This window comes from Labrus bergylta, chromosome 10, assembly GCF_963930695.1.
Source record: "Labrus bergylta chromosome 10, fLabBer1.1, whole genome shotgun sequence".
Classification (NCBI taxonomy): Eukaryota; Metazoa; Chordata; class Actinopteri; order Labriformes; family Labridae; genus Labrus; species Labrus bergylta.
The window spans coordinates 6,632,636-6,653,436 of record NC_089204.1 but is presented as its reverse complement, the minus strand read 5'-3'; the positions used below and the strand labels follow the sequence as shown (position 1 = coordinate 6,653,436).

The window sequence follows — 20,801 nt, the reverse complement described above, 5'->3', positions numbered from 1 at the left end:
AGTAGGAACAAATGTCTGCTTACTGTGTGTGCATACTGAATAGTAGGTACTAAACAGCATATAGCACGGATAGTAGGTACTGCCTACTGACAGATTGAGTAGGTACTTGGCAATTCAGATGCAGCCACTATTACCTGCAGTGAGTGTACATTTCCATGGGCAGTGAACCCAGGAGGAGGAGGGGCCCAGTTTGAATGTTGTGTTTTAAAGCTGCTGCTGACTCCTCCTTTAAGTCAGTGTTTTTATCCTGTTTCTAGAATTCTTGTGGACATTAATTGCATTCTTGAAACTCTGACTTAAGTCTGTTCAAGTTATCACATTAATAAACTTTGCTAGCTTTAGTATCGCTCTACATCGTAACCTACTCATGGTGAATATCTACCTTTGTGTTGTCCCACAGTTCATGATTAACACCTCGTTGCTCTGCTTTGACTTTTCACCTGACTTGTGATCAAAAGCTGCTGCAGTGCTTTAAGTCTGTGTGTGTGTGTTTGTTGTGTACATACTGCGTGTGTGCATTTGTGAGTGAGCCAGAACCAGACCGACAGGTTGGACGCAATGCCAAACAGTTTCAGACACACATCTCCAAATTACTAACCTCCTCGCTCTGCAATGACTAACAGGTGTTGTCTCAAAGCAGGAAGTCACACAGTATCTACTGTTCAGATGACAAAGTATTTATCCAGTCAGGGTGTCAAAGCTTTCAGTATTAAGCTAAAACCTCCATTATTTAAAGATCAATGGAATCAAAAAGCCAAATCCTATAAAAACACTTCATGTTGAACAGAAGAGGAATGAATCCATCAGAAGTGTCCAAATACCTGCATACCGACTGAATTCCACAAACATTTCAGTACTGAAACATTGCCTGTGTTTGCTCAATTTAGGCAGGAGTGTGCTGATTGTGACATAACGGGCATAACAGTTAATCTCACAGGGGCTGACGTCGATGACATAATAAAACAAAAGTTTCTTATCATTTTAAGAAGGGGGGGGGGCTTACATGTTGAAACAGGCATCATTTTAATGAAGCAACAATAAATCAAATGTTTGTTTGTTGTTGCTTTAAGAGGTCATGGTGAGTATTTAGGTGTGAGGTAATTAAAACGTGATCATTGTTGCTTAAAATTAGGTTGCTCTACATTAGCTTTTAAGCTAACCTCCATTGGACATCCCCATCTGACCCCAGAAAGCTTTCCCCTTCATGGGCAGCCTTGCTTCAGAGGCAACATAAAGACTTCAAATTTGGCATTTCATAGACTGACTAAATAATTAACCCTAAAATTGTTCATAAAAATCAGTTTAATCCATTCAAAAGAAAGCTGCAGGTTGAAAGAACACGACAGGAAACAATGAAAGTTTCTGTCAGTGACACAAACAATACCAAAAAGGGGAAGACATTCATAACAGTGCTACCACACCCTCCAGAAACTCACCTGGGTGGAAAACTTCCATTTTACCTGCCCTGTATAAACACAACACTCGTTACAAATGGTCGTTTATAAAAGCTGCCATCTCCCAGGCGAGACTGAATAAGCTTATCAGTGAGCTAACCGACTGAAGTGTTTGTGCTACGTATCATGTAAACACTCATCTGTACTTTTCCACCGAGGTTCAGCAGATACAAAGAAGACGTTGGCACATCGAGAGTCTTTTAAAACAGGTTCTTTATTAAAAACAATCCAACAAACACACATTAGTAAGAAAGAAACTGTACAATCTATGACATGGAATTTGAACTCAACATAAAAATGCGGCATGTTTTTATAAGCACAGTTCATGGCAAACAGATTGGACGATGGACTAAGACTTTACACATCTCATAAATAAACGGTTGATCCAGTAGTGCCGACAACATTAAAAAACAAAAACAAATAAAAGCCGGTTAATTGTTCCTTTACAATCTGCATTCCTCAAGTAAAATGGTGAAAATGGCACCGTCCCATTGCATAAAGAGTTCGTCTTAAAACAGGTGAAGAGCGAGCTGGATCTCCAGATCCTCCAGCAGCGATAAAAACTTCACATGGCCTCCATCTCTCTTTGCTGGATGAAGAAAAAGAAGACGCAGGAGTTAAACAAATGAAAGCAACTTTGAGAAATGTGGTGACAAAAAGACAGGTTCTTCTTCTCACCTGGGCTTTGTTGTAGCGCTGATTCTGACGCCTTCTAGCGAAGAACTGAAAACACAGAAACAGAAAGTGAGTTACGACTCCGCCTCGGCTCACAGCTGCATGTAAAACACAATTAAAAAACTGTTTCCGACTTACCAGCACGGCCAGGCCGGCGAGCACAGCCAGAATCACCACCACGATGACGGCGATGATTCCACCCGACAGGTTCTTCATGGTGAAGGTGGGCGCCTCCTCGTCCACATAGTACACCAGGATGTTCTCCATCTCCAGCTTCTTGTTGTCCACCATCGGCTCAAACTTACCCTGGTCCTTGAAGAGGGGCAGCACCTTCACCTGCAGGAGGAAGAGGACGAGTCAGGTGAGCCAATCAAACGCTTTCATCTCACTAAGAATGTACACACGAGTGAATCTACATACGTCTTTCTCCATGTAGTAGGCCATGTTAGCCAGATTAGTCTGGCGGTCTCCCTTTGGCTTCTTCACATCCACAACAATGGTGCGGCTGGCCTTGTCGTACTGCAGGACATCAAACATGCACAGTTTAATTCAACGCTCTTCTCATATACATTTACAATTCATGACCAAACTGAGTGTTTTTCTCCCTCACATCAACGCTGTCCACCATGCTCTTGTCAAAGTTCTTATAACGTTTGTTGATGGCATCGGTGATGGCGCTGCAACAGGAGAGGAAATTCAAACATTGAACAGGACGGAACAAAGAGAAGTTTTTAACTCATTGAAAGTTTCATGAAATGTTTTAAACACTTACGCCTTCAGCTTGTTGGCGTCCATTTCTCCAGTCACCTCTTTGTGTTTGAGCTGAAGGCGAACCCAGCTGGAGAGAAACACATGTCAGAATTCAACAGTTCTCACATACACATTTGCTCAGAGAAAGTCAGAATTATAAAACTAAATACAAGGACCATTAGAAAGAACAGATGTGAATTAAAAAAGGCGGAGGACATTTGTTTGTTTTTGTGTCTGGTGAAAGTAACATCCTGAGTAAATGTGGTGTGCAAATGAGATTCAGCCCTCCATGTTATTCTAATGTATTTATTTTCCTCTGTGGTAATAATGATAAATCAAAAATTCACTGCTGACGCTCCAAATACTCACTATGTCTCCACCAGCTTTTCACACACCAGGTTCTTGTCTCCCTTGTCGGTTCTGCGGACACCGGCGCTGTTCACACACCAACACTCCTCGGTGTTGTTGCACTGCTTGGCCCTGAACTTGCCGTCGGTCTCGCAGTCTGGGTCGTAGATGCCGTCGTTGTCCACAAAGGCGTCCTCCGTCTGCTTCCCTCCGATCGTACGGGTGTCCAGACCTTTACTGGCTCGGTACATCTCAGCCTTCATGAGGAAGCACTTTGGGATCACTGAGCGAGGGAGGAAAGGAGGGTTTAAGAATAAAACGGGGGAGGAAAAGGAGGGAGTATCTGCAGGATGGATGGTGATGATATCTTTTACTTACAGTCGTTACATTTCAGCATTGCTTTGTCGTTGTTGCCGACCAAGAGGTGACAGGCACATTGAGGCTTATCTTCACAGGTGGCCCACTTCATGGTCCCACATGAGCCTGAGTACAGAAAACAACAATCAAACATTTAACCATCGACATTACACCTGCTTAAGGGACAAGGGGGGGGGGATTATTGTGCTCAGCAGTCTGTTCCTTTGTTTAATGTCCTAATACCTGAGCAAATTGTTCTTCACGTTTGAATTCCACCTGATTCTTGTAACTAGACAGACTCCTCCAGTTTTTAATGTATTTAAGACTAGAAATCAACTCCCATAAAGTCTTACAGGCCGAGTGTAAGCCGGTTTGGTGGAGGTTTAATGTACCTGTCATACAGAGAGGGGACAGGGCGGGTAGACGAGCAGGTTTGTCGAACACCTGGGCGTTGGTTTCCCCAGGGAGCGAGACAAATCCTCCCAACCCCCACCCAACAACAACTCAACGCGTCGCATATGCAAACTGCTTTTAACCTCACCTTTCCACCTCCCTCCAGCTGGGAAAATCGCTTTACACAACATAATGTAAAACTTAGAGAGTAGAAAATGGATTACAGGTGAACTAATCCGCGTAAGGGTAACTTTAAACCAACATGAAGCACCTTCTGCGTGAGCACTAACTGCAGCAGGTGGACTTTTTATTTATTTCTAAATAATAATGAAATGAAATAAACTACTCACAGTCTTGCGCAGAAGCTCCCACCGCGAGCGTCGCCAGCACGAGCGCAATCCACATATTCATGACTTTGTTTAAATTCAAAAAGTTTCCTTCTGATGCTCCTCTGAACCGTCCGTCTTCCTCTGAGCTCAAAGATGGAGTCCTGTCGATCCACACACAAAGCTTTCTTCTTGTCCTCCCTGCAGGTGTGTCCTGGTCCAACCTGTTTGAGGAGAAACTCCACGAGCGCGCGCTCACGCACTGACAAAGGTAAGTAGTCTTTAGAAAGCACGAGCAAATGTCCTGTCGATTATTGGTTAGATCCCGGTCGATGTTTGTAGTCGAACTGACACAGTGATGTTTTTGAAGTAAATTTATAAGACTGTTAGTCTCATGACGTCACTCTCATTTACATAGAGGCGGGGCTTGTCTTCAAACGCACCTTTTTTCCGGAATGACCATATTTGGTCTCCCTCTCGCTCCCTCTCTGTTGACATATTTTTATTCTTTCAACTCAGCAAAGCCGTATTTCCTTTGAATATGTGTCTTTACAATTAACCCAGTCGTCTAGATTGTTTTTCATTGTGTCTTGTCTTTAACAGTTTGTGTTTTTAAGATTCTTTCATAGCCTACATAAAGAAGCAGAATAATACACTTGCATTGTGATAACTTTCACACACTGTGAAGGGTTGATTTTGTTTTTATTCATCTGTAGGATTTAAAATGTCACATAAGAACCGCTTAGTGTGAAAATTTCTTAACGAGAACAACAAACATTCACAAAGTCAATCACCCAAACAAAACACTTTTATAAAAGATTAATTATAAAAATGTGATATTGAAACGTTTGTTTGTGAGAGATTCTGTGTGACGTGATGACATCATCAGCAGGTATCTTACCTGACAGAAACCAGAGGCAGACAAATATTTCCCAGGTGTTGTGAGTCACGCTCTGCTGGATGACACGGCTGACTCACTGCTGCGGGTCTCACACAGATTCTCTGTGGAGTCCAGTTCACGTGTTATTATTTTTATTTTTATCTTTCTTCATCATTTCACACAGGTTGAGTCACCAACACAAACACTCTTTTGGTTTGATGTCAGAGGCAAAGTGATACTGGAGCCATGAGATGTGATTTTAGTAAAAGCAGAGGATCAGTTTAAATCTTTCTGAGTGCAAACTCTGATTTTTATCCTGCTGAGAAAGAAGCTTCAGAGCCGAAGGAAGACAGGTTATCTAAAACCACAGACTGTAAATATTATGAACGAAGCCTGAGTGACGTCACCCTGCTTCTGGGGGCGCTGGAGTCCCATCGATGGCGGTCTCCATGCTGGAAATCCTGTCTCAGCCTGACGACAGACTGAGAGCTGGAGCTAAGGCGGGTTTTAAGCCTCCTGACAAACCGTACAGTGTGTGTCGATCGAGACATGAGCTAATCAGACCTATTTGTTTTTTTGAACCAAGCTGTAAACATGTTAATTTCTACTTTTCAAAATGGGTGTGTATGTGACTTCCTGTGCTACTGTAGCCAGCCTCTAGTGGACACTAACCGAACTGCAGGATTTTGCACTTCAGCATCAACTTTTTGGCACAATTTATTTCCGAGGCACACATTTGCGACACCCACTTTTGGGTCCCGCAGCCAGCAGTTGAGAACCACTGCTGGGAGCGCTCGGCCTGATTGAAGCTTCACACAGAAAGATGATTTATGTTTGTTTGAGATCATCCATTTATGAAGACACGCAATACACACTCACACAAAACTCCTGAAAACTTTCAGAATTTTTCCTCCCTGTCCCCTTAGATAATTTTCCCTTTGAAGTCGTGTTGACTTATTTTGAGAACACAGCAGAAAATATTCAGAAAAATGTATCGTGAAGGAGCAGGAAGGCGTGGTGAAGTTCATATCCTGTGACAGGCTCACAACTGTAGACCTGTATCTGACTGCAGGACCAGTGTGATCCCTGTGCATGTAATCAAACTGCTTCATCATGTTGTCTGTTTTTCAGTATGTTTGTAAACTTCACATAACATTTACATAAATTCAAATCTTTCATTGTAGCGTTGGACTGTGTTGCTTTGTCTGCCACTTCTGCATCGTCCATTTCACTTCATGTCTTCCCTCCTGAGACGCCCCCCACCTCCTGTCCAATGGTAAAGTCACACACTTTGGGGTGCATGTGTTAAAAAGGAAGTTTGCCTGAAATGTTATAAACATTTTCAGGAGTGCATGTGTGGGAAACTGGTTTAAGTCGTGCCCTGCCACCCACTGGCTAACTGTATTAGGTTTACCAAAAATGTCTTCAAAATAAAGATCAGACATGAATTTAAATACACTAATTGATTTATATGTTTAAGCTGTGTTGTTTCCCAGTTTTGAGATGGGATGGGATGATTGGGCATTTTGGCATTTTGCTTTTCTTTGATTTTGAGGAAATGTTTTACTGTTGGAGTGGGAGGAGCATTTACAGGAAGTTTGACATTTTACCAAACATGTTCATACGTGTTTTGGATTTTCCTTCCATTCTGTTAATGTGTGTGTGTGTGTGTGTGTGTGTGTGTGTGTGTGTGTGTGTGTGTGTGTGTGTGTGTGTGTGTGTGTGTGTGTGTGTGTGTGTGTGTGTGTGTGTGTGTGTGTGTGTGTGTGTGAAGTAGTTGGTATTTCCTGTTTCATCAAAGAAGAGCAGCATCTGCAGTATCATACGAACACATTCAGGCCTAAGTCATCACATCTCACCACAGTGTCTGATTTACTTCTGCTTTTGTTGTTTCCTCTTCTGGCAGCTATGCAGAGACAAACACCTCTCTGAAGAGCGTCCAGTATGAAGCAGGAATACGATCTGCACGACCTTTACTGTGTGACCTGTCCCAACATGACGCTCAGAGCGAGGCTGCTGTGGTCATGTGACATCCATTTTAAACAGGTTGCTAAATATAATGCCGTTCTTATTTCCAGTGCTTCTGTTCTCCTCCAACAAAAGTCTCCAACTATGTAAAACAAAATTTTCTGACGAGTGCAAACCTGCCTCACCAGCACAGTTTAAAAATGTGAAAGTCTATTCTAAAACAACAGAAATGTGAAGACACAAACCCAGAAAACAAACAGGATACATGCTGCAGATGCCACCATCACCAGAGAGAGGATTTTGCTGTTTGTAATTTTTACAGATTTATGTTTTTCTCTGCAACTAAAAAGATAATTTTTGGGGGCTTTTTGTCTTTAATGGATAGGACAGCTGAAGAGAGTCAGGACATGTTTCAAGGATGGAATGAGGGATGACATGCAGCAAAGGGCAGAGGTCAGATTCGAACCCACTGTAGCCTCTGTGCATGGGGCATGCAACGTAACCGCTAGGCTATCCGGCGCCCCTCTCTGCAGCTTTTGTGCCTTCATAGCTGCAAAGTGAAAAGTGATGTACAACCAGAATACCACCTATTCAACCCAACTGTCAGTGTAACCAAAGTAAACATTAATACAGACCACATTGAGAAGATCAGTCCCAGTTTGCCAACCAGTAAACAGAGCTCGTCAGCATGCATGAGATTCAGGCATCTAATGTGGTCTAAAATCCAAAAACTTTGGAATTGAATTGGTGAAATAAAGGTCAGTAAAAAATCAGTAAGGTGTGTAGTGAGTGAGATGATAAAGTGACCTTACTATATAGGGATTGTTTGTGATTCACTCAGCTCAACTACTTCTCGTCTGTTTTCCTTTAAAGTATCGGTATGACTGACAGACATGAACACAGTACGATAGGTTAACGATTTGATACATGTTATACTAAAAGGTGGTGGTTCTTGGAAATAGATTAAACAAGTTAACCCCAAAAGTCCTTTAATAAAACTTTATTTCAGTCTTATAAAAGTGCAGATGTTGGTCCAGTAAATGTTTGCATCAAGGAGCTTATGCCGCATAGTTCAGGTATTCTTAAACCATTAGACGGTGTGGTCAGAGACAGAGACAGAGGTCAAATTCATTGTTATGGCAGAATGGGGTCAATCTGTAAGACATTTACTGAATTAAATTTTAAAAAAGTGACCTTACTATATGATCAGACATTAAGGAAACATGCTATGTTGAAGTGCTGACTTCTCTGACAACAATGCAGCAGCCAGTATGTCCTCCTTCTAACTTTAGATTCTGGTCCTGAATGCTCTGGATTTGTTTGGACCAGAGAAGGTAGGCGCTTTTAAGACACCCCCACACGGCTGTTTTGGACGCCCCTCGGTTTGCCAGATATGAGACCAGTTATCAGAGGTGCTAAATTATTTCAATATGGACATCAGATTACCTTTTGAGTTAAATCTGCTTGCTGCACAGAGAGCTATTTGAATTTATTTGAAGCTTATTCGGGCGTTAATTCTCACTTTCTATATCCTGAAATCAGAAGTTTGTTTGGACTTTTCAACTTATTGTGGCCTAAAATAAGTGAAATTAGAAATTTTCTACTAGAAATTATGACAAACATATTTGCTAAGATTGAGTTTTTGCAGTGCAAAAGATGAAACCATGTGTTGTTTTTCAATCCTATAATAATGCCTCATAAATACCAATCATTGTTTAAAATGTAGAAGTCAGTTGAGTTCACAGTTGACGTTGTACAACCTGCCATGTCGTTAACCAAGTCGAGGTTAAATCAGATGCCTGGTGTGACATTTAAATGTCTTCATTAAAACCTTCATTGTTCAGGTATTTATAACGACTGTAATTTAATCCATGTTTTTAACATCTGTGATACAAAGTGGTATCAAGAAGAATCAAACAGTTAATACCAAAACACTCCCTCGCTCCCTCGATGCGCTGCTGAATGAAAGCCATCGTCCTCTTGTCTACAGCGGCGAGGACAAACGAGGCCCTCAGGGGCCCTCAGGGGACCAGTCCCATCATTGTTCCACAGCTGACACACAAGCAGGGGGATATGGGTGTTCCCCTTCCCAGAGGTTTAAGATGTCAGGGCAGAGCATGGTGTGCTGAGGTGGACCATTGTACCCGATCCCAGGGGCGGAGGAGGAGGAGGAGGAGGAGGAGGAGGACACAGGTGGAAGAGGACGCTGACACCGACGCCGATCGACCACAGAAGGTTCGAGTCTGTGAGGAAGAGAAGGCGAGAGATCCAGAAGAGGGGAGTTGAATCGCTCTCCCCCCAAAAATACTCAAAGACGACCGGGGGAAATATGCGGTGAGTGTTTTTAATGTTTCACGTCTTATTTTACTGTTGGATGTTTCTCTGTGTTTCTCATCAATCTGCTTTATGTTACACAGACCTTAACCACAATAAGCATTATAGTATTCATTATCTTTACTTCATGATCACTTTTAAGAATATATATAATCAAGCATACAGTCTTGACTTAGATGTTAAAGAAGACGGTTTAATCATGGTGGACAGATGAGCTGATCTTGTTACTTACACCTCTAAGTCATTTTTTGATCAGAAACATATTTTACTGAAAGCAAGATTAAAAAAATAATAATTCTGTTCAGTCTCAGTGGTAGAGTCGTCGTTAACTGGAGGGTTGGGGGTTTGATCCCCAGCTCCTGCAGCCACACTTCGATGTGTCCTTCGGCAAGACACTTAATCCCAAATTGCTCCCACTGCTTCATCGGAGGCGTGTGAATGTGTCTGAATGGATGAGTTACTTCTGATGGACTCTTTACTCAGCAGCCTCTACCATCAGGGTGTGAATGTGTAGGTGTGACCTGCGGAGTAAAAGAGCTTTAGAGTAGTCAGAAGTCTAGAAAGTTAAATACAAGCTCAAGTCTATTTACAACTGAACCTGACCCCGCCCACCCCCACCCCTCTCTCCTTTTTTTTGCCTGTGATTAACACTTTACATTTCAGCAGTGTATCCTTCATTAGAAGAGGGTTGAGTGAACAGCATCTCGAGACACTTGCTTACTTTTTTATATCTGCGCCTAATATCCTGCAAAGTTTGAGTAACAGGTCAGGTGTTGAGGAGGACAAAAAAGGTTCATATCACAGATTAAATCAGATCAGTACATGAACATGACATCTATTTGACCTCATACTAAATGAATAGACAGACCAAATAGAAGATTCTACCAATGCTGCTGAAACCATGTGCATCAATGTTAAAGTTGAAGAGGTGTACTGTGTGTGTAGCTGTTTTACTAGAAATGAACAGGGTGCAAAATCAGATTATTGGACCCTCAAGTTACATTTCTGCACCCTCAATTGAGTATTCACAAAAAAATAACAATATTTATTTTTTATGATAAGTTATCAAGACTTTCAAATGTCAACAGTGAATGAGAATGTGACCTGTCCGTTCACTGGGGACCCATAAAGGGCCTTTCAGATCGGATTAATGATAGACTGTCAGAGGTGGTCTGGACCGGTCTTGATTTAAAATCCAGAGTCTGTCCACTCTGAGACCGAGACATGACCCAGTAAAAATGCTTTTGTTTCCGAGAAGAGACCTTCAAAAAGTGTTCTTGAGACAGGTCATGAGACCAAGATGGATTTCAAGTACTACAACACTAATAGGTTCACAGGAATCATAGACTTCTAAACCAGAACATCCTCTCTACATAAATTTCTGACACACAAGAGTTATAGAAAACAAATGCCAAGTGTTGTTCTCAGACTTTTGGAATCCACAGTGTTCCTAACTTTTCACAAAGGTGTATTTATTACCGATGATGATGGAGTTTGTGGCAGCTGTCAAACTAATCTCTGTTCTAGTTACAGTCCCTCAGGAAGGCTTGACTGGACGGTAGACAGTTATGTATTTATGACAAAAAAGTCTGCCTCCGTACTCTCACTGGCCTTTTAGGAGCGTCTCCTGGGACACAGATAATAGTGCTGCATGGCCTGAAGGGAATACTGACATTAAGACCGTAACCCAGTCAGGAAAACAGGGATTGTTTGTGATTCACTCAGCTCAACTACTTCTCGTCTGTTTTCCTTTAAAGTATCGGTATGACTGACAGACATGAACACAGTACGATAGGTTAACGATTTGATACATGTTATACTAAAAGGTGGTGGTTCTTGGAAATAGATGAAACAAGTTAACCCCAAAAGTCCTTTAATAAAACTTTATTTCAGTCTTATAAAAGTGCAGATGTTGGTCCAGTAAATGTTTGCATCAAGGAGCTTGTGCCGCATAGTTCAGGTATTCTTAAACCATTAGACGGTGTGGTCAGAGACAGAGACAGAGGTCAAATTCATTGTTATGGCAGAATGGGGTCAATCTGTAAGACATTTACTGAATAAAATTTTTAAAAAGTGACCTTACTATATGATCAGACATTAAGGAAACATGCTATGTTGAAGTGCTGGCTTCTCTGTTTGGACCAGAGAAGGTAGGCGCTTTTAAGGCACCCCACACGGCCGTTTTGGACGCCCCTCGGTTTGCCAGATATGAGACCAGTTATCAGAGGTGCTAATTTACTTTCTATATCTTGAAATCAGAAGTTTGTTTGGACTTGTCAACTGATTCAGCGATGGAAGCGGGCAAGAGAAGTGGTTCAGATAGAAGTGATTGTACCCGACCTAAAAAGCCTCTGCATGTTTCTAATAAGCTCCACGAGCAGAAACGTGCTCAAACTAGGATCAATATTGGAGATGCTTTTGAAAAATGGAGAGAGGTTAGAACACAGAAAGGTTTACAGACCGATGCAGAGCTGGATAAACACTGAAGCTTCAGTGTCCACCACATGGTGACCTACGTGCGTTGACTCTAGAGTGGAGGGGGGGGAGAGAGACAGCTCTCTACAATGTTATGAATTTGGACCAGTACCTACTTTAAACACTCGGTGTCAGAGTTACATATTGCTGCTTTATTTCTAATAAAATCTAATGTATAACGTTACAAAAATCGGATAAATCCTGAAAAAATCTGAATAAAGGGGAATTCATGTGACAGTTTGATCCAAAGCTTTCATGTATCGGCATCTTGTGTGTGTGTTTGTGTGCGTTTAAAAAAAAAGGAGTCAGAATGATCCAATACTTTTTTTCAGTGTTGCGTCAGCTGTAAACAATAGAGACTCATCTCATTGTGCAGAGGGGTTAAGGTTTAGTAAGAGAGGTGACACATACTCTGAAATCAGGTCAAATTAAGACCTGCCTTCCTTTTTTTTTAAAAACAGAGCTGGATGAAATTTCAAACCTCATGTAATCTACAGCGATATCCTCCTCTGAACCAAAGCCTCTCTGACTTGTCTGGAGTTACATTCTGTGCTGAGGATGATTCTGTTTATTGACCCACTAGGGGAGATTTGTCTTGCAGCATGGGTCATGAACAGTAAATTAAGATTCAATACAAACAAAATATAAAGTCACAGACAAAAAGATAACACAAAATAAAACATCAGAAATAAAATCAGTCAAGAGCTCATACCAAAATGAAACGTGGAGTTGTGCAAATGTGCAATATTAGTATAAGAAAAGCAACATGTTGGCTAATTGCCATTTAGTCTATGATGATAAAAGAGAGCTGGAGTCTGTTAGCCTTCCTCACAGGTGCCCTAAAACGACGGCCTGAGGGTAAAAGTTCAAACTCACTCTGAAGTCGATGATTTGGGCAGACTAGTATTGCATTAGCTCTTCTCAACTTTCAGTTAAAAAAAGGTTTATAAGAAACAAACAAACAGTGTGATGAAATCATGACTCGATAGCTTGGCTAGGATTTTAACGGTTTTGCAACCTTAAAGCTCTCTCGTCTTTTCTAAAAGCTTAAAGGTCACATATTCTCCTCCTCTTCAACCAATGTTAATAAGTCTCAGAGTTCCCCAAAACATGTGTGTGAAGTTTCTTGTTCTAAATCCACTCTGATCCTGTATTTGATCATGTCTATAAACCCCTCTATTTCAGCCCTGCTCAGAACAGGCTGTTTCTGTGTCTGTACCTTTAAATGTAAATGAGCTGTGTCTGGCCACGCCCCCTCTCTGGAAGGGCTTGAGTGTCTCGGGCTTTCTCGCTCCATGTCCTATTGTTTACAGTGAGAAGGCAGACTCAGAGGGCAGAACAAACACCTAGCTGTGGGAGTTTCACCCACCTGGGGGAGGGGTTACTGCCCTTTGTGATATCATGAAGGGAACATCTCCAAACGGCCTGTTTGAGCACACATTTTCTGAAAAGTGGAGCAGGCCAAAGACGGAGAGGATGGACTTTTCTCATCGTTGGGGGTTTGTAGACAGACTAGGGACACATATGTATTAATGCTTCCCAAAAACTAGGCAAAAAAATAATAACGGAGGAATGGACACATAGCAGGATCTCACTCCAGATTAAAACTTTATTAACACATTGACAGAATCACTTACCGGGCGTGCCAAAGAACAGAGATCAATTTCTCATACATTTTTTTTTATCACTCTAAAGGTTGATTCTCATGAATGTCTTTCATTTGTCGTCACAGGTTTCCACTCCTCTGGCTGATAGGTCTACTTGCAGGGCTGGAACACTGCTGTGCAGGTAATCCTACCTTAAATATAACTATCAGTACTGCTACTACTGAATTATAAATACCTTAAAAACATATTTATAAAGAATAGGCTGACACATAATCATATTCATTTTTCTCTCTCCAGTTGCCGACCTGAAGGACTGCGTGGCCGCAGGCAGCAAGTGTCACCCTCAGGCTGAGTGCTTGAAAGTCCAGAACAACTTCACCTGCGCCTGCCGCATGGGTTACCAGGGCGACGGTCTGCTGTGCAGTGACATCGATGAATGTCTCAGTGGCCTGCATGGCTGTCACCGGAGGGCCCGCTGCAACAACACCCTGGGCAGCTACAGCTGCGTCTGCACCGATGGATATGTTGGAGACGGCACCAACTGCCAGGACATTGATGAGTGCCAAAAAGAAAATGGGGGTTGCCATGCCAACGCCCTCTGTACAAACATTGAGGGGGGGCGACAGTGTCAGTGTAATAATGGCTTCCGGGGAAACGGCTTCCAGTGCTCTGATATCAATGAATGCGCTAACCAAAGAACTTGCCACTGGAACGCCACGTGCACCAACAACCCTGGGTCCTACGTGTGTACATGTAATTCTGGATATAAGGGCAACGGAAACTACTTGTGTCTTGACATAGATGAGTGTTCAGAGACTCCTCAGGTGTGTTCTTCTTCACTCGGCTACAGAGGCTGCAAAAATCTGCCCGGCTCTTATCGCTGCACATGCAGCACAGGCTTTGAAAGTAACGGCCAGAACTGTGTGGACATCGATGAATGTGCAAGCAACATCTGTAGTCTGTATGCAGACTGTGTGAACACCATGGGATCATACCGGTGTACCTGCGATAGTGGTTTTGTAGGAAATGGATTGACATGTGCCGACATAAATGAATGTATTGATGGTAATCAGTGTGACTCCAACTCTGTTTGTATCAACCGGCTGGGGAGTTACGAGTGCTCCTGTCTGAATGGTTTTGTAGGAGATGGCCGACTATGTGAAGACATCAATGAGTGTGAAACACCAGGCATCTGCCCGTCTGCCACTACTTGTGTCAACACTGGTGGGTCGTTTTACTGCGACTGTGGAAGTGGCTTTATTTTCAATAATTCCAAGTGCCAAGACCTGGATGAGTGCATGGCAGGCCGCTGCGACCCTGATGCTACCTGCACAAATTCCCCAGGCTCCTTCTCCTGTCAGTGTGCAGCAGGGTACATGGGAGATGGCTTCACCTGTGATGATATAGATGAGTGCTCACTGGCTAAGCAGTGCCACTCTAATGCCCTATGCATGAACCTTCCTGGCTCCTATAACTGCACCTGTAGTGTAGGTTACTCTGGAGATGGGGTGATCCAATGCAATGATGTAAACGAGTGTCTGGTGAATAATGGGGGCTGCAGAAACAGAGCTACATGTGTCAACAACCAAGGTTCCTTCTCTTGCATGTGTGAGTCAGGCTTCATCCTGGTTAACCAGACTCTTTGCCAGGATATAAATGAGTGTGAGGAAGTGGAGGATCGATGTAGAGTGAACGAAGAATGCAAGAATGTGGATGGGTCATTCAAGTGCCCCTGCAGAGTTGGTTACTTCCGGCCTGCCAGCAACATGGACTGTGTTGATATGGATGAGTGTAAAGACAGTCCCTGTCATGTCAATGCAACATGTCTCAACACCATCGGGTCGCACACTTGCACCTGTAAGCGAGGCTTTTCAGCAAATGGCACCCAGTGTGAAGACATTGATGAGTGTTCTGGAGGGGGTACATGCCATCCACGGGCGCTATGCACTAACTTCGTAGGGGACTTCTTTTGCTCCTGTCAGCAGGGATTCATGGGGGATGGCTTCTCCTGTAAGGATGTGGATGAGTGTGCCCTCTCTGATACCATATGCTCTGTCTTCTCAGCGTGTATCAACTCCCCTGGTGCCTATGTCTGCTCATGTTTGAACGGCACTGTGGACTTCAATGACACCTGTGTACAACCCAGTCCTTTGTGTGACCCCGCCTGCCACAGTCGCGGCCTGTGCCACCAATACCCTGCTGGATACCAGTGTGTGTGTGACCTGGGTTATGTGGGGGATGGGCTGACCTGCTCTGATATTGACGAGTGCCAGCAGGAAAATATTTGTCCTGCAAATGAAACTGAGTGCATCAACATCCCAGGATCCTTTTCCTGCATCTGCAAAAGAGGCTACTCTCTCAATGGAACAAAATGTTTCGGTAAATCTTTATTGTTACTTTCTAAGTGATTCAATCTAAAAGAAACTCAACACTGACATTACATCATCTTCACATGTCAGCACCAGAATTACTAGTCAGTTAACAAATCATTGTTAAAGGGCCTAAGGGTAACTTTGGCTTGGTCTACTATTATTTCCAGTCTATGAAACAAGCTCTATGAATGAAGCAAACAAAAATGGAAGGTAAATGTGAGATTTCTTTGGCTTTGATCAACTGTGCATACTAAGAGAGTGGCTCATAACCTATTTCAATTCTAAAAAAAATGTATGTAGTCTCAGTGATGGCACAAACTGGTTTCTGAAGAGGCATTTTTGAAGCCCAATGGTGGCGGACGGCATATTGGAAATGCTGAAACAGACAAAGAAGTAAAGTGCAGGGGGGCTTTAAGTCTCCTTGAAAAACAACCACAACATGTACATCCACCTGTCAGTCAACTCAGCCAAGCCCTTCACCATGCAAATGTATGGATAACACTTTGACTTAATAAAATAAGAAATGGGCTCACTGAGGTAGCCGCTTGATGCTAATCAATACCATTTGGGCAGAAAGGGAAGGAACATACCACTCAAATATATTCACTCAGTCCTCCAGGCAAGAGAAAGATTTAAACAAGACATGTCAGTTTCAAAATCATGAGTCCATCTCTTCATCTAAAAGTCTGATATATTTTACTTCCTGTAAGCATTCACCAAAATAAGTAGTTTGTTTCTTTTCAAAGTTTAATTTATCTCCCCTTTCCGTTATCTTTCTAGATGTGAACGAGTGTGAGACAGGGCAGCAGGAGTGCAGTGAGTTTGCTCAGTGTGTCAACACAATTGGCAGCCATTCCTGCCTCTGTCTGAGTGGCTTTACAGGTGACGGGAAAAACTGCTCAGGTGTGTATTAACTCCTCATTATAAACTTGTGGGCACTCCTTTGAGCTCTCTTTTAGCATAATTTGGGGCTTTTTGCCTGACACTGTCCCATTTTGGATAAATTATAGACTTTGATGAGTGCCAAGTCCAACATGGAGGATGCCATCCAGCTGCCAGCTGCTCTAACACACTTGGATCTTTCTTCTGTGCCTGCCCGCCTGGCATGGAGGGCGATGGCTTTGACTGCCAGGATGTGAATGAATGTGGACAGAACTCTACCCTGCCAAACAACTGCAGCTCCCAGGCGTCGTGCCACAACACAGACGGGTCCTACATCTGTCGGTGCCGGGATGGATACCAGGGTGACGGCTTTGTTTGTGATGATGTGGATGAATGCCAGCTGGACACCACCTGCAGCAGAAATATGTCGTGCAGCAACACTCCTGGTTCTTATGCATGTTCCTGTATCTTGAGCCTGGTGTATGAAGAGGGTACATGCGTGAGTGAAGACACCTGCCTGAATGCTAGTAAGGTCTGCCATGCAGAAGCCAAGTGCCAGCCACATCAGGGCTCCTTCTACTGCCAATGTCAAGACGGTTACATAGGAAGTGGCACAGAATGCTTGGATGTGAATGAATGCGAACAATCGGAAAGTGAAGTCTGCCCTGGCTTCTCCTACTGCTTCAACACCAATGGCTCCTATCTCTGTAACTGCTGGGAAGGGTTTCAAGACAACGGGACACAATGCCAGGACATGGATGAATGTTTGATGGGAAACTTCACTTGCCCCAACAACAGTACCTGTTCTAACACTGAAGGGAGCTATGAATGTACCTGTGTAGATGGCTTCTCTGCCAATGGTTCCCTGTGTTTGGATGTAGACGAGTGCTCCCTTGGTGTAATCCAGTGCCCTGATTCCTCCAACTGCCTGAACACAGTTGGATCTTATGTCTGCGAGTGTTGGGAAGGATACCAAGGCAACAACACCGTCTGTAGGGATATAGATGAATGTCTGCACAACTCAACCTGCCCTGAATATAGCACTTGCATCAACACAAATGGAAGCCACCAGTGTGTCTGTGATGCAGGGTTTTCCAGTGTTAATGACTTGTGTGTAGACGTTGATGAATGCAGTAACAAGGGGGCTGGGGATCTTTGCACCAACGGCACTTGTGTGAATGCTATTGGCTCATATTACTGTGAGTGCAACAAAGGATTCTGGAGTAACGGGACAGAGTGCATGGATGTCGATGAATGCTTGTCCTCCCTAAACTCTTCAGTGTGTCAACCCTACTCAGCATGCGTCAACACCCCTGGGTCCTTCCGTTGCCCCTGTAATGAGGGGTTCATACTGAATGGTACAAAGTGTCAGGATGTGGATGAGTGTCATGATCCAAATGGCACCCCTTGCCCTGAACACTTGTTATGTAACAACACAGCAGGATCCTTCTTCTGTCTGTGTTTACCTGGGTACAAGCCTGTTAGCCTGGGCTGTGAGGATATCAATGAATGCAGTGACAACACCACCTGTCGTTTTGACCAGGTGTGCACCAACCTGCCAGGGACATTCGACTGCTCCTGTCTGCTGGGGCATCACGAGGAAGAAGAGGCATGCGTCGACTCCAATGAATGTGACAATTCTCCATGCCACCCCTTGGCACGATGCTGGAACACCCCTGGCTCCTTTTCATGCCACTGCCCACTCGGCTTTGCTGGAAATGGCTCCTGGTGCAAAGACGTGGATGAGTGTGTCGCCTTGACCAAACCGTGTCACCACCTCGCTCGCTGCTACAACACCCCCGGATCTTTTGTATGTGTGTGCATGCCCGGTTATGTAAGTATCGGGCCTCAGTGTGTAGACTTTGACGAGTGCCAAGAGGATAACGGGCAGTGTCACTCAGCTGCCACCTGCTCCAACTATGCAGGAGGTTTTAAATGCTCCTGCACGCAGGGCTGGCATGCTACCAAAGACAATGGTCATGGAAAAGAAGGATGTGTTGATTGGGATGAATGTGCATCACCCAAAACATGTCCAGGACAAACATCCTGCACCAACCTGCCAGGGACTTACAACTGTTCCTGTCCCCAAAACAGCACAGTGTGCAGAAAGATGCTGCAGAATGGTCAGCTATGTTAATCACTCTGTTCAATATTTATACGTACCATGATTAAGTCCTGCTGCTCTATCAAGCTTGTCCTTCTACAACGACTCATTATGCATTTAACAGGTTTTGATTTAAGACAAAGGAAAGCAGACTTTTTATTTGTAGCTAACTAACCTCAACTTTGCAGACTGAATTGAAAGCCTCAGGTAGCTTTAGGGTTATCCAGCTTGCTTTTGAAGTTGATGTGAGCTCAGGGATGTAATAAAGGGTCTCAAATATATCGACATTGTTTAGGAAGCAATCTTATTCCAACTCAGCGATCTAGACATGCTGAGGATGGCTTCTGGAGACAGGATAATCCCCATTTGAGCAATTCTTACATGTTTGCTTTTTTGGTTTTGAGAAGCATAAACAGGGTCACCACCTCCAACACACTGCTCCACAGTGCAGGTGAATATACTGTTTGTGGTGCTTGAGTTATAAATGCTAAAGCTGAGCTGAGGTTCTACTGATTTGCTGTTTATCCGCTGCCTCACCTTTATCCATGCTTTTACCAGCAAGCATCTGCTTCCTTTTTGTCAGGTGGACAAAATATCGATCAACTTTGTTTTTCTGACCAGAACCTGAAAATCCACACAATACTGAATCTCTTAGTGAGACCACTTAAAATAGCAAGCGGTCCCAGACTGCTTAGTTTAACACAGTTTTATTTTTTAATTGGGTTCGAAACATGAGGAGGTACTTGTGTTTTTAAGTAACATGGATGGTATTGTTATTGGTTTGTCGACTTAGATCTTTGCAACCAGCCCCTCGTAACTCATAATTCTGAGATAATTCTGTAGTTTATTCAGAAAAAACAGCCGTCTGTAGTTTAGCGTCTTCACTATCCACTTTGGTTTTAAACGCTGGTAGCTAGTGTTGTGATTATGTGTCAGTGAAGAGGGCAGCGATAGGCTAACTGTCAGATCATCCTCCTGAGAACACAAGAGGAGCCCTAGTCATAAAGTAGATGCATGGAGAGCTGCCTGGGTGAAAAGAATTAGTCCCTCTGGTGCCCTTCAGTGCGGGGATCCAACTTAAAAGCTATTGAAGAGGTCTGAGGCAGTATACATAAAAAGCTTTTAATACATCAGGGCAACAGATCCATAAAAACATGTTTCAGCCATACAGGCCGTCACCAGGACACCTACCCCTCTGAGTGCCTCAGACCTCTTCAAAAACAAGAGGAGCCCCGCTGGACTGAGACACAGTCTGATGTGCTTTATTTGATTTAAATAAAAAAGTGATGACTTTGGTAGCAAGCTAACTGAGTCAACCAACTGTCCAAAGTGAAACCAGCAATGATCTGTCTGTGTTCCCCCCCTCACAGAGAGCAACCTGTACCCCTTTGGAGCAGAGGTCGGCGATAAAGCTGTGAAGATCGGCACAGAAGATGGAAACTCTCCGTACATCACTCCACCAATGGGTTTCCCCTTTTTGGGGAAACTGTATGACAGGCTTTTTGTGAGTTTACACACAATCCAAAAGCACAAACCGCTCAGAAAAAGTGACAGAAATACCTGCCTATGTGTGATGTGGCCTAAATAGACCCTGGGGTCATCAAGGCAGGTGTGACTAGTTACACAGGTGAATCAAGGTGTTACACACACTCACAGTGGAGGGAAAACACACAAAGGCAGGAAATGAAACACAAGCGTAAGAATAACTAAATAAAACAGGAAACACTAAAGACAAGATCAACGAGCATGCAAAGGGAAATGTAGACACGAGAAAGGAAAAGACAAAATAAAACAGGAAGCATAAAGAACAATCAGAAAACCCTTTCAAAATAAAACTTAAGAACACATGAAACTCAGAGAAAATAAAGAACTTGAC

The 20,801-nt window shown here is 43.3% G+C and overlaps 3 protein-coding genes and 1 long non-coding RNA gene across 4 annotated transcripts in view; 2 read left to right on the top strand and 2 right to left on the bottom strand.

Annotated features, from left to right (window-relative positions):
- Nucleotides 1-1,649: 1,649 nt before the first annotated feature.
- epcam (epithelial cell adhesion molecule) lies at nt 1,650-4,662 on the bottom strand. The gene is made up of 9 exons (XM_020641303.3): nt 4,328-4,662; nt 3,606-3,710; nt 3,249-3,510; nt 2,902-2,967; nt 2,740-2,806; nt 2,550-2,648; nt 2,268-2,465; nt 2,133-2,177; nt 1,650-2,043 (listed from the first exon to the last, which is right to left on the bottom strand). Exons 1-9 carry the CDS (start codon nt 4,386-4,388, stop codon nt 2,020-2,022), a joined length of 927 nt encoding a protein of 308 aa, XP_020496959.1. The 5' UTR covers nt 4,389-4,662; the 3' UTR covers nt 1,650-2,019.
- A 3,461-nt stretch (nt 4,663-8,123) lies between these two features.
- The window catches only part of LOC136180328 (uncharacterized), a 12,815-nt gene continuing 137 nt past the window's right edge, over nt 8,124-20,801 (bottom strand). The window contains exon 2 of the long non-coding RNA XR_010666996.1: nt 8,124-10,006. This is a non-coding gene — a long non-coding RNA (uncharacterized lncRNA). The remainder of the gene's footprint in view (nt 10,007-20,801) is intronic.
- LOC136180394 (fibrillin-1-like) lies at nt 12,563-16,853 on the top strand. Its single transcript, XM_065959770.1, has 4 exons — nt 12,563-12,576; nt 13,693-13,748; nt 13,865-15,946; nt 16,720-16,853. The coding sequence occupies exons 1-4, from the start codon at nt 12,563-12,565 to the stop codon at nt 16,851-16,853; spliced, it is 2,286 nt and encodes a 761-aa protein (XP_065815842.1).
- Nucleotides 17,045-19,003, top strand: LOC136180343 (latent-transforming growth factor beta-binding protein 4-like). Its single transcript, XM_065959431.1, has one exon. The coding sequence runs from the start codon at nt 17,045-17,047 to the stop codon at nt 18,956-18,958; it is 1,914 nt and encodes a 637-aa protein (XP_065815503.1). The 3' UTR covers nt 18,959-19,003.

Bases quoted from the DNA above. Each gene is read 5' to 3' on its own strand.
- LOC136180343 (XM_065959431.1), top strand. From the start codon at position 17,045: ATGGAGGGCGATGGCTTTGACTGCCAGGATGTGAATGAATGTGGACAG.
- epcam (XM_020641303.3), bottom strand. From the start codon at position 4,388: ATGAATATGTGGATTGCGCTCGTGCTGGCGACGCTCGCGGTGGGAGCT. The intron at 2,649-2,739 runs GTGAGGGAGAAA...GATGTCCTGCAG, and splicing joins GCATGGTGGACAGCGTTGAT to TACGACAAGGCCAGCCGCAC. The intron at 2,466-2,549 runs GTATGTAGATTC...TTCCTCCTGCAG, and splicing joins CCTACTACATGGAGAAAGAC to GTGAAGGTGCTGCCCCTCTT.
- LOC136180394 (XM_065959770.1), top strand. The intron at 13,749-13,864 runs GTAATCCTACCT...TTCTCTCTCCAG, and splicing joins GCTGGAACACTGCTGTGCAG to TTGCCGACCTGAAGGACTGC. The intron at 15,947-16,719 runs GTAAATCTTTAT...TTATCTTTCTAG, and splicing joins CAATGGAACAAAATGTTTCG to ATGTGAACGAGTGTGAGACA.